Genomic DNA, 13317 nt, shown 5'->3' on the forward strand with positions numbered 1-13317 from the left:
AATTTGATTTGATTCCATATGTGTTATTTCATAGTTCATACAATGTAGAAAATAGTCAAAATAAAGAGAAACCCTTGAATGAGTAGGTGTCCAAACTTTTGACTGGTAGTGTAGCTTGCCTGTCCCTGGCGCAGAAAGGTTGAGAAACACTGATCTAAGCCAATAGAAGTGTTTTGGTATTCAAAATCATACTCTTTATCGACCTTGCCAGGAACAACAACAACCCAGTTAGCCGACTGCTAGTGCTAGCGACCGTGCGTGTTGCGATCTAATCACATGGTATGTCATAACAGGCTTTAGTCCTAGTGGGTTATGAGTCATCAGACAACAGCAAATACTTTTTTTCTAAAGTAAAGAACATTGTGTCTGTCTCGCTCTGCCGTTTCTATCAGACAAGGATTTCTTAAGAGAGAGAGAGAGAGTGTGTTGGTGTCTAGACTACCTCCATACACTTCCAGTGACCTGAAACGATAGAACAGTGTCTGCAGTTTTATAACCCTAAGCCCCCATAACAAACTGCACTTATTTAGGACTGTTACGGTTATGTCGTTTCCCTGTTACACACAAAGAATGCTGTGTGACGGAAAGTCAAGTCAGAGAGCTCCCAGACAGATTGACAGCCAGACCGAGGGATTTTATAGGGAGCGTGATGGGGAGGGAAAAATGACGTCAGAGATTTAATGAAAGCAATTTATTTGCTCTCGGGGTCCAACGTGTGTGGGTGTGTGTGTGTGTGTGTGAGAGAGAGTGCGCGCACTTCGCTGTGGTCATCTGCGGATGTCATAGGTGTATGTGTGGATGACTGTGTGTGTCTTCGGGTCGGATCACACCGCCGGACCGTCTGTCTCCGTCACTAGGACGGTAGGAGCCATTTATCCTGTCAAGACAGTGGAGTCTTCCAATCCTGCTGGACTCCGTGTTCTCCCGCTCCACAGTCAGTTCCCGTAGTTTCCTGGCCCCAACACCGGACCCTAGAGAAGCGCCACTTGAAAGACCCACTCCTTCATTTAAAGAGAGCGAGAGAAAAACGTGTTCAGACACACAACGAAAAAGGTCCGCTGCGTTTTATGGCAACATCTGACAGGAGTCCCGTCCCAGAGAATTCAGGAAAGTACACATTGGATTGCCGTAGTTAGTCTGGCCCCCCCACCTTGCCCCCCACTTACTCAAGCTGCTTTTCACACAAAACCATCCAGCGCTTAGTTAATTCGCCATCTGTTTGAAACAGACACTAAATATTTAGACGTAGATCCTTGATGTGTAACTGCTGCGATCCCCTCCGTCTAAATCTGGACTGAGCGGTTGTCTTCGCCAAGACTCGTTCCCTGGCGACAGTTTTTTTAGATTAACAACGAACAGTGTATCTGATTTTGGTTGAAGTTGGAGGTGAGAAGTGGGACTATGTCTGCCAAGTCACTAGTGAGACATTTTGTGTGTGTGTGTGAGGGAGAGAATGAAATAGTCTCCTGTCTCTGATACAAGGCCAAGGAGCAGTAGGACAAAGGACTGATGTTACTGTCTGTCTGTGTTGTACACAGTGTGTGCATGTGTTTTGTCTCTGGACTTAACTGCGCTATGCGGAGGCTCCTTAAAGTGACGGTGGTTTAAAACAGGAAAAACCGACATAGTGGAGGCACTTGACTAACGCTGTTCAGTGACGTCTCTCTAATACACAGCACTGTTATATGCTTTTGTTGTCCTCAACAGCATTCAGTGGCCAAAGAGTACCACGACCGAGGGCCTCGCATCAACCTGACCTTCCGCACCATGTACCCAGAGCATGAGGGACCGAGAACAAGAGCCAGACTACCACCCCAACACTAAACACACTGTCCTTCACAAACACCTTCACACTTCACACTCTGGGTGGGACTGCTATAAAGAGTAGAAATGGGAGATTGTGTGGAAGAGGAGGAGGAGGAGGAGGACATGACCTCGGCCCTTGATGGACATCGTTAAATAGACTTTATGGGATAGTGAGGAAGACGAGTGTTGACATCAGGAGAAAATACAAGCTTAAAACCACCTGACAAGATTTGTAAGGAGTTGTCAACGTTTACAGTTATGCTCACTAAATATGTAGAGAGCAATGTTATTGTTTCATTGCATCATACGGTAGATTTTTGCCTTAAATATATATCCCATAACGGACTAGTTTGACACCTATAGTTTCTGTGGACTGGAATCACGGGGGTCAAGTTCTCTGAAGGCCTTATGAAGTTAAAAATATATGTTTGAATAATTTGCCCACATTTATTTATTTGAGAAGACTAATCAGGAAAAGGAAAAGATGGAGGAGTTTTATTTAATATTTCTTATATTATTTCTTTGGCGGCACGTTTTGCTTTTGTTTAATTAGGTATTCTATTTACAATGACAAGTCATAATTGAATACCCCTTGGTTTGTAGCCTTTCGAGAGAACATCCCAGCTATCTGAAAGAACAACTACAGTGGCCAAGTTGACCAAATATATCCCAGTTTTATTTTGTAACACTAAAGGATGAAGTTGTTGTGTTGAATGTTTGGTAAATTAAAAACAGAGCGAGAGAATCATAGATTTTTTTATTGGTCACATATTTAGCAGACGTTATTGTGGCTGTAGTGAAATGGTTAGCTTGCAGACGTTTGAAGAGATCTCTCACTGTCATTATCACCGTGTATAAGGAGGAGAAACCCGTTGGTGGCGGTTCTGCCTTCTGTTTGCAACCTTTTCATTCCATTCTTCATTTTAAATGCCTTCATTTAATTTTCCGGGTATTTTCAAGGCCATTTTATAATGCATTACCAAGGCACATACCCAACAGTGTGTTCTGGAGTAAGCTCGTACCGCGATAATATCTTATTCAACGGCCGAGTGGTTACATGGTTATAGCCATCACACCCATCACCTCACCCTCGGTATGTAGAAGTCCCATTTGAGTGCCTGTGAAGTTTTATGTAGAGATAAATTAGCCTCAGTCCTCCTCACACACGTCACAGCTTGGACCTGATACTGAGAGAGTCATGGCCCCACACTAAGGTGATACAGGTAGCTGCCAAAATAGAGGAAACGTTCCACACACATACAAAGCGTATTGATAGGGTGTTGGGCCACCACGAGCCGAGAGAACAGCTTCAATGCGCCTTGGCATAGATTCCACAAGTGTCTGGAACTCTATTGGAGGGATGCAACGCCTTTCTTCCCCAAGAAGTTCCAGCAATTTGTGTTTTGGTGGAAAACCCTGTCTCAGGTGCTGCTCCAGAATCCCCCACAAGTGTTCAATTGGGTTGAAATCTGGTGACCGAGACACACACCCTTTAAACCCCCTATGCTCCTCTTGAGACCCCTGTTTCAAAGTCACTGAGATCTCTTCTAGCCATGGTAGCCAAAATAATGGGCAATTGGGCATTTTTATACATGACCCTAAGCATGATGGGATGTTAATTGCTTAATTAGCTCACGAACCACACATTTGTTTTGGCAGTTACCTGTATATTCAGTACCATGGGGAAAGTTTCCCCTTCATGGACCATGGAGGGCTCCCCTCTCCCCTCGTAACTACAGTAGCCTATTTCATTACCCCCAACCTAAGCAGAATGTCTCCTCCTTAGTTTGGTTATGCATCTGGTTCATTTGTGTTGACATGCAAATGGACGTAAGGTAATACTCATTCCGACCACGCACCTGAATGTTGGAGAGAGAAACGTATGTTATTAAATGGACGTAAGGTAATACTCATTCCGACCACGCACCTGAATGTTGGAGAGAGAAACGTATGTTATTAAATGGACGTAAGGTAATACTCATTCCGACCACGCACCTGAATGTTGGAGAGAGAAACGTATGTTATTAAATGGACGTAAGGTAATACTCATTCCGACCACGCACCTGAATGTTGGAGAGAGAAACGTATGTTATTAAATGGACGTAAGTTTGAATTTATTTAACGAAAGCGGTTCAATCTCAGTAATACATGTATTTTTTGCAACACACTGAAAGGGGCATTCGGTCCATTTTTTATTTTTTTTATACAGTTCCACGTTCAAGATATCAGTGTCCTCTTCCCCAAAAAGCAAGCAAGAGCAAACAGTCTGATGTGGTGTGAAGTGAACAGGCCTGCTGTTAGGATATCGTTGAGTCTTGTACAGTGTGTGAAAATTTACGGTTGACTGAGAATTTTGGTTTTGAATGGACCTCTCCATGCAGATGCACTACTATATGTTTATATATAGACACTACCTCAATCTCTGGCTACTAGGTTACATCAACATGTCAAAGCACGTAATCCAGTCATACCACAGCAGCTCAGGTCATTAGAAGATGTATTTATTAATAGGTAAGATATCTATTGCCGGCATCATTGCAAACAGAAGCTCTCCTTGTGACAGTGCCAGAGTTTTTAGACCAGGGCCATGTTCATGAGGGCCCAATGTTTTAACGCGTTCTGCAATAGAACATGAGTTCAGGTCTCAACAACCCCGTTTCAGTCAGTTCTCTTCTGTTGGATGTCTAATGAATACACCCCAGGTTCATGTTCATTAGGGCACCTGTTTTGCAATAGAAAATTAAAATGAGTTCAGGTCTCAACAACCCCGTTTCAGTCAGTTCTCTTCTGTTGGATGTCTAATGAATACACCCCAGGTTCATGTTCATTAGGGCACCTGTTTTGCAATAGAAAATGAAAACCAGCTCATCTTCATTTCACCCCGCTTTCTTTTGTTTTGTGCATACTGAACAAGACCCTGTGCTCTGGTTGGAGGGGTGCATCTCAATCATCTAGGCTGGCGTCCTATCCTTGTCTTCTCTCCTCCTCCGCCACTGATAGAAAAGATCTGGACAAGTGAAATCCTGCAATGTCCTGCTAGTGCCTGCAGGACATCACATTGCTTCGAAAAATTGGTTGCTTATGCTTTGAAAGAGAGGAGAAAAAGAAACACCATGATATGAGGGTGATAAACTTCAAGGTGTTGACACTGGTGAACCATGTTGGCAGTGACTTACCCGAAGCTTCACTTTCTTAGGCTACTGTTGCCGCCAGTGTAGAGACTAAGACTTTTCAGTTTAAACTAGTTTCAGTACTAGTATAAACTGCCCGGCCTGGGCCCTCGCCTGTGAGTTATTCTCCCATAGTGATTTGTTGACGCATTTAATGAAGGTAATAATGTGTTCCCAAACACTTAATGGGCAGTGGCACCCCAATCGGTACCCAGTGTCCCCTACCCTTTATTCCTCTGGGACTGACCTGGAGGGGAGGAGGAGGAAAGGTAGTACTCTGTTTGCTCTCCTGTCAGACAGACACCCAGTACATTTGGAGAGTCACACTGTGGGTTCAGTGGGTGCCACCTTGGCACCTTCACTTTGCAATGAACATCCCTTGAAGAATAATTGTTCTGTGTGAAGCACGTACATGCGTGGGTGGCTAGCAGGGGATGTTGTGTAACAGGTTAAAGCCCCTTGGTTGAGCAGGGATGTGTGTGTGTGTGTGGAGCTAACCCTGGCCAGCCCACACGGTGGTGGGACTATTTGTTCCTAGAGAGAGGTTGAAGGTGGAACTCTTGTGTACAAATGGATAGGGATAGTGTTTGTGGGTAAAGCGCTTGTATACCGCTCTTGTTTGAGAATACAATTTCTAACAAAGATATCTACATACATTTCCGGATGTTGTGTATCCCTAGAAATAATCCAAATTCGTCCGAATTTAAAACATAGCGTATCCCCAAAAAAGTTGAGCCGCCTTGGTGGTAAGATTTTCCACGTCTACAAATGTATATTCTGAATGAAACATTACCGTCACGTTTGAAAAATGCATGATCTTGAGTTCTTATGCTTGACAAACTGCTCAAATACTATGCATATTACGGACAAAAATGTAATCATAATTTGTATGGGGTATGTTGAGCCAAATGGAACCTTGGCACAATTTATCCCAAAGCAACCATTTTGACTATATCAGCCCACACAGCTACAAGGATGCACGTTCATGCTACGTTTTTAAGACCTAATATTGAAGCTGCTAGAGACCCCAACTGATGAATGAAAGTCTAAAAACAATCTACTTTGTTTTAGATGCAAGCGTCACGAAACCGATAGCACAATAAATATATTTGAAAATACATTCAATTGCGGTTTATTGCGTCACAGCCGACATGATCTCTTCCTTACATATTTGGTCACATTATTAATTTTGTGTATGGTCTCCTAGAAACATGGTGGCTAAACTAACCCTGTGGCATGACTTACCCCCACTCTCCCCTATATAAGGGCTTTAAAGTTCCTAGACAGGAAATGTAATATCTCTAAAACGTTCCATTCCTGTTTCCATTTCCATTATACTCTACTGACACGCTAAAATAAATAGGTATATAGGCTTACAGCAAATTGGAATATGCTTTACAGCAAATTGTATTGCACCCCCTTACAGTAAATGTATATATATATATATATATATATAGGCTCAAACATTGAAGCATATTTATTTTAGCGTCACTTTTATGTTTTATTAATTCTTTGGAACATATTCCATTTATATACATAGTTGACATGTTTTATGTTCGAACGGGACAAATCCAATTTCTCATCTCCCAATTTCTCATCTCTTGAGCACTTTTAAACCCTACCTTCCAGTATCTCCCTGGCTTTTTGAGCCTTATCTATTCCTTGTCGACGTTTCCTCTTGGTATTGGAAAGGTTTTTTGGCATGTGAACAGAAACATCATGCGGATAATTACTACGTTAGCCGCTGTGTGCTAGCCCCTGATCCCCACACCTGTTATTACAAGCCGGAAATGGGTCCTTGTGGTATCGCGTGTTAGCCACGGGAGCCACTGGATTCCCAAATAGTCTGGACTCACCCACATGAAAAAATACTATAGAGTACTATGTTATAAATACTGTAGTAGTCACTGTTGTGTTTTTGTGGACGTTACTGTAGTAGTCTGGTATTTACTGTAGTATACTGCAGTATTTACAGTTAACTATAGTATAAATACTGTAATAACATAACTTATGCTATAGTAATTGTTTTTGCGGATTGTAGTATACTGTAGTATTTAGTGTTGTGTTTCTGGGGATATTACTGTAGTATTTAGTGTTGTGTTTCTGGGGATATTACTGTAGTATTTAGTGTTGTGTTTCTGGGGATATTACTGTAGTATTTAGTGTTGTGTTTCTGGGGATATTACTGTAGTATTTAGTGTTGTGTTTCTGGGGATATTACTGTAGTATTTAGTGTTGTGTTTCTGGGGATATTACTGTAGTATTTAGTGTTGTGTTTCTGGGGATATTACTGTAGTATTTAGTGTTGTGTTTCTGGGGATATTACTGTAGTATTTAGTGTTGTGTTTCTGGGGATATTACTGTAGTATTTAGTGTTGTGTTTCTGGGGATATTACTGTAGTATTTAGTGTTGTGTTTCTGGGGATATTACTGTAGTATTTAGTGTTGTGTTTCTGGGGATATTACTGTAGTATTTAGTGTTGTGTTTCTGGGGATATTACTGTAGTATTTAGTGTTGTGTTTCTGGGGATATTACTGTAGTATTTAGTGTTGTGTTTCTGGGGATATTACTGTAGTATTTACTAAAGTATTTTTTATTTATTTTTTATCTTTGACATAGAAGTGGATGTTTTCTCCCTCATGAAACCTACTGGAGAAATACTAAAATACTTTATACAATACAAGTACATTCTACATAACCTGTAGGTAAGTAGGACTGGGGTCTTAATGAATAGTTCAGAGCTTCTGCTCTTTTCTGTGACTTGTAGGGAACACAATATGGTCTATTCTTAGCATGTAGGTTCCTCTCTTATGGGTGGCAGAAATTGGGATATGGGGGAAGGAAATGTGCAGGGTATATACACATTAAAAACTAATATTTACTATAGATAAATTCTACAGGATACTGCAACATTCTATAGTAAGTACTACACATGATCAAGGGATACCACAGTGTGTAGTATAGTATACTACAGTTTCCAATATAATTCTATAGTAAACTAGTATTTTTTTTATGTGGGCAGCCCAGTGACTTTACTGTTAATGCTATTACAGTTTTCATTAGAAACAGTTCACGTGATAAGGCTCATGTTTGCTTCTAAGATAGGGTCTTCGAAAGCTTGCGTCAAACAGGAATTATGCTAAAGTGCTATTGTTTACTGATTTATATTCGTGCTTTAGCCAACTTGTCGTTGCCTTGACAATCAACTATGCAACACTGTTGAGAGCACTGAGGAGAGGCATTCCAGGGTAATGTTCATTATGGTACACTGTAGCAAAATGTTTTGCAATGGGAAAACAAAAACAAGCGTTCCTTGGACAAGTGGGCCTACTGATAGCCTATGCCTCCCACTTTGCTTCATAGTGTTTTTTTCCCGTTTTGTGTCTACTGAACACGACCCTTGGCCCCTTTCTTCACTACGCAACATGATGATGGCTCATTTTAGGTTTCCAATAGCCTTGGAGTTTCATGTACACAGATTAAGCCTAGTCCTGGACTAAAAAGTAAACTCTAAACAGAATCTCTCAAAGATGCACAATTGAGAGCATCCTGTCGGGCTGTATCACCTCCTGGTACGGCAACTGCACCACCCACACCCACAAAGCTCTCCAGAGGGTGGAGCGGTCTGCCCAATGTATTACCGGGGACAAACTTCCCGCCCTCCAGGACACCTACAGCACCCGATGCCATAGGAAGGCCAAAAAGATCATCAAGGACATCAACCACCCGAGCCACTGCCTGTTCACCCCGCTATCATCCAGAAGGCGAGGTCCGTACAGGTACATCAAAGCTGGGACCGAGAGACTGAAAAACAGCTTCTATCTCAAGGCCATCAGACTGCTAAACAGCCATCACTAGCACATCCGAGGCGGCTGCCTATAGACATAGAGGAGTGGGAGGCCCCCGTACACAACTGAGCAAAAAGACAAGTACATTAGTGTCTAGTTTGAGAAGCAGATGCCTCACAAGTCCTCAACTGGCAGCTTCATTGAATAGTACCCGCAAAACACCAGTCTCAACGTCAACAGTGAAGAGGCGACTCCGGGATCCTGGCCTTCTAGGTAGAGTTGCAAAGAAAAATACATATCTCAGACTGGCCATTAAAAAGCAAAAGATTAAGATGGGCAAAAGATCACAGACACTGGACAGAGGAACTCTGCCTAGAAGGCCAGCATCCCGGAGTCTCGTCGTCACTGTTGACATTGAGAATGGTGTTTTGGGGGTATTATTTAATGAAGCTGACAGTCTTTCAAAAAACAATGACATTTCCAAGTGACCCCAAACTTTTGAACAGTAGTGTATATTATTCATCCATTCCTTACTTAGATTTACGTGTATTTTGGGGTATATGTTGTGAAACTGTTAGATATTACTTGTTAGATATTACTGCACTGTCAGAGCTAGAAGCACAAGCATTTCGATACACTCGTAATAACATCTGCTAAACACGTATGTGACAAATACATTTGATTTGATTTTGATGAGGGCCTGTTCGGGTGTCTGGAGGAAATCCCTTTCGTCCGACTAATTAAAGAGAAATTCTTCATCCAGTTCAAGGTGAGTGTTTCTTATTTCCAGATCTTTTTGGTCGTAAGAGATGGTAGCAGCAACATTATGGACAAAATAAGTCGTAAGAAAAACAAGCACGGTCGGTTAGGAAGAAGCCCAAAATTCTGTTTTTGCTTTGTCATTATGGGGTATTGTGTTTAGATTGATGAGGGGAAAAAAACGATTGAATCAATTTTAGAATAATGTTGTAACGTACCAAAATGGTGAAAAAGTCAAGGGGTCTGAATATTTTTGGAAGTCACTGTTTATACTGTATTGTACTGTATTTAGTCAATGCCAATCCGACATTGCTCATCCCAATATTCATGTATTTCTTAATTCCATTCTATCACTTTTAGATGTGTGCATTGTTGTGAATCGTTAGATACTACTGCACTGTTGGAGCTAGGAACACAATAATTTTGCTACACCCCCAATAACTTCTGCTAAACATGTGTATGTGACAAATACATTTGATTTTTGATTTGATTTGATTTTCTGTGTGTGTGAGTGAGAATAGTACAGGTCTGGTCCGAGGTGAGGAACAGGCCACATTCCTGACCCAGCAGCTCTCGATATACACACACAAAAAAATGGGTTCCTATCGGGTTCTTTGGGAAGGGGGATAGTTCTATGTGGAACCATACTGACCCAAATAACCATTTTGAGCACTTCGATGGTTCTTTAGAGTTCAGAAATAGTTATTTCCTCTTTTATTGATAATTAAAAAATGGCGTCTCACTAGAATATTTTGGAGTGTTGTTTGCTCACAGGTCTTTTTGTGCAACCGAGAGTGAGAGAGTCATTCCAGTTGATCAAATCTGTTGTGTTTTGCCAGTACATGTTAAAAATGATTGCCTCGTGTCAATTGAGAACAATTGTGTAAATCAGTGGTTCTCAATTTCTCCTCAGAGACCCTCCGCTGTTCCGGAGCTGACGCACCTGATTCAACGTGTCAATAACAACCACCGTTTTAACAACGTCATATGGCTAAGCAGAGAAAATAACCCTGTACTGTTCTACAGTTCTTTGCTGAACCTTTTGCGATTTGAGAATGGTTCTATGAATAACCGTTCTCCATAAAGGTTCTATAAAGAACCATTAAAAATAGTTCTTTAGTTCAAAACGGTTGTAGCCATATCGGAAGCCTTTTTGTAGGAAAGGGTTCTTTATAGCACCATAAAGGTTCCATTTTTGACCCGTATGTGCATGGTTCTTTATAGAACGTTCAAAAAGGGGTTCTATATAACACCAAAAAGGCTTCCGCTATGGTTACATGCAAAATAACCCTTATGTGGAACTAAAGAACCATTTCTTTTTAAGTGTGTATCCACGGTATTGACAGCATCCATCGTAACCCTGCAAATGTCAGGGCACCAAGAAAGGGAGGAAGGGAGGGAGAATGTGTGTGTAACACCACAGTAAAGAAAGAGGGAATGTGTTTGTACACAAGATGTGAGCGTGTGTGTACAGTACATACATTGTGTGTGGGGTCGTGTGTCCTCGATCTTATGAGTGTGTGTATATAAAGGATGTGTGTGAGCTCCATGTAGGATGCATGTAAAGGGGCGGGATGATGGGGAGAGGGTAATAAAATATAGCCCATCTATGGAGAGTTCCTTCAGAGATCAGACTCACCCTGGAAAACACCAGCGATCCACAAGATTATTTATGGATAAGGGCTCCGTGCCGGGGAGACATTCCCACGCTGGGGCAAATACCTTCAGATATCGTTCTAATAACATACTTCGATGCACTCAAGTGACCTTACAGCCAATTTATTCTTGATCCGGCATCTGTGGTGATGGATTTGCATCTGATCCTCTTAAAAGGATAAAATGGGAATACGTCAATCTAATAGGATTTCTCTGTGGAGTTTTAAAATGCATTTTTTATTCATTGAAAAATAATAGTAATTGTAGTTAAGAACAAATTCTTATTTACAATGACGGCCTACCAAAAGGCTTCCTGCAGGGACGGGGGCTGGGATAAAAAATAAAAATATAGGACAAAACAAGCATCACGACAAGAGAGACACCTCAACACTACAGAAAGAGAGACCTTAGAAAACAACAAAGCACAGCAGCAACACAGTAGCAACACAGTAGCAGCACAGCAGCAACACAGTAGCAGCACAGCAGCAACACAGTAGCAGCACAGCAGCAACACAGTAGCAGCACAGCAGCAACACAGTAGCAGCACAGCAGCAACACAGTAGCAACACAGCAGCAACACAGCAGCAACACAGCAGCAACACAGCAGCAACACAGTAGCAACACAGTAGCAACACAGCAGCAACACAGTAGCAACACAGCAGCAACACAGCAGCAACACAGCAGCAACACAGTAGCAGCACAGCAGCAACACAGTAGCAGCACAGCAGCAACACAGCAGCAACACAGTAGCAACACAGCAGCAACACAGTAGCAACACAGTAGCAACACAGCAGCAACACAGCAGCAACACAGTAGCAACACAGTAGCAACACAGTAGCAACACAGCAGCAACACAGCAGCAACACAGCAGCAACACAGCAGCAACACAGTAGCAGCACAGCAGCAACACAGCAGCAACACAGTAGCAACACAGCAGCAACACAGTAGCAACACAGCAGCAACACAGTAGCAACACAGCAGCAACACAGTAGCAACACAACAGCAACACAGTAGCAACACAACAGCAACACAACAGCAACACAACATGGAACAGACAACAGCACAAATCAAAGTTTATTTGTCACGTGCGCCAAATACAGTGAAATGCTTATTTACTAACCAACAATGCAATTGTTAAGCAAAAGCAAAAGGTGAACAATAGAACAGTGAAAAATAACAGTAGAGAGGCTACATACGGTAGAGAGGCTACATACGGTAGAGAGGCTACATACGGTAGAGAGGCTACATACGGTAGAGGGGCTACATACGGTAGAGGGGCTACATACGGTAGAGAGGCTACATACGGTAGAGGGGCTACATACGGTAGAGAGGCTACATACGGTAGAGGGGCTACATACGGTAGAGGGGCTACATACGGTAGAGGGGCTACATACGGTAGAGGGGCTACATACGGTAGAGGGGCTACATACGGTAGAGAGGCTACATACGGTAGAGAGGCTACATACGGTAGAGAGGCTACATACGGTAGAGAGGCTACATACGGTAGAGAGGCTACATACGGTAGAGAGGCTATCATACGGTAGAGAGGCTATCATACGGTAGAGAGGCTATCATACGGTAGAGAGGCTATCATACGGTAGAGAGGCTACATACGGTAGAGAGGCTACATACGGTAGAGAGGCTACATACAGACACCGGTTAGTCGGGCTGATTGAGGTAGTATGTACATGTAGATATGGTTAAAGTGACTATGCATATATGATAAACAGAGAGTAGCAGTAGTGTAAAAGAGAGGTTGGTGGGTGGCGGGACACAATGCAGATAGTCCGGGTAGCCACTGTGCGGGGGCACCGGTTAGTCAGGCTAATTGAGGTAGTATTTACATGAATGTATAGTTAAACTGACTGCATATTTGATCAACCGAGAGTAGCAGCAGCGTAAAAGCTGTTGGGGGGGGTCACACAATGCAAATAGTCCGGGTAGCCATTTGATTACCTGTTCAGGAGTCTTATGGCTTGAGGGTAAAAACTGTTGAGAAGCCTTTTGGTCCTAGACTTGGCGCTCCGGTACCGCTTGCCGTGCGGTAGGGCCTTCCTCTGACACCGCCTGGTATAGAGGTCCTGGATGGCAGGCAGCTTAGCCCAAGTGATGTACTGGGCCATACGCACTACCCTCT

At 42.5% G+C, this 13317-nt stretch overlaps 1 protein-coding gene across 4 annotated transcripts in view; it reads left to right on the plus strand.

The window, feature by feature from the left end:
- LOC109867581 (alpha-ketoglutarate-dependent dioxygenase alkB homolog 3) overlaps nt 1-2554 on the plus strand; it is a 16229-nt gene extending 13675 nt beyond the window's left edge. For all 4 annotated transcript variants that reach the window (XM_020456811.2, XM_020456813.2, XM_020456812.2 and 1 more), the window contains exon 10: nt 1708-2554. In XM_020456811.2, the coding sequence (XP_020312400.1) occupies nt 1708-1824 (117 nt within the window). In that variant the 3' untranslated portion in view covers nt 1825-2554. The remainder of the gene's footprint in view (nt 1-1707) is intronic.
- The last annotated feature ends 10763 nt before the right edge of the window (nt 2555-13317 follow it).

This window comes from Oncorhynchus kisutch, linkage group LG22 (genome assembly GCF_002021735.2).
Source record: "Oncorhynchus kisutch isolate 150728-3 linkage group LG22, Okis_V2, whole genome shotgun sequence".
Lineage (NCBI taxonomy): Eukaryota > Metazoa > Chordata > Actinopteri > Salmoniformes > Salmonidae > Oncorhynchus > Oncorhynchus kisutch.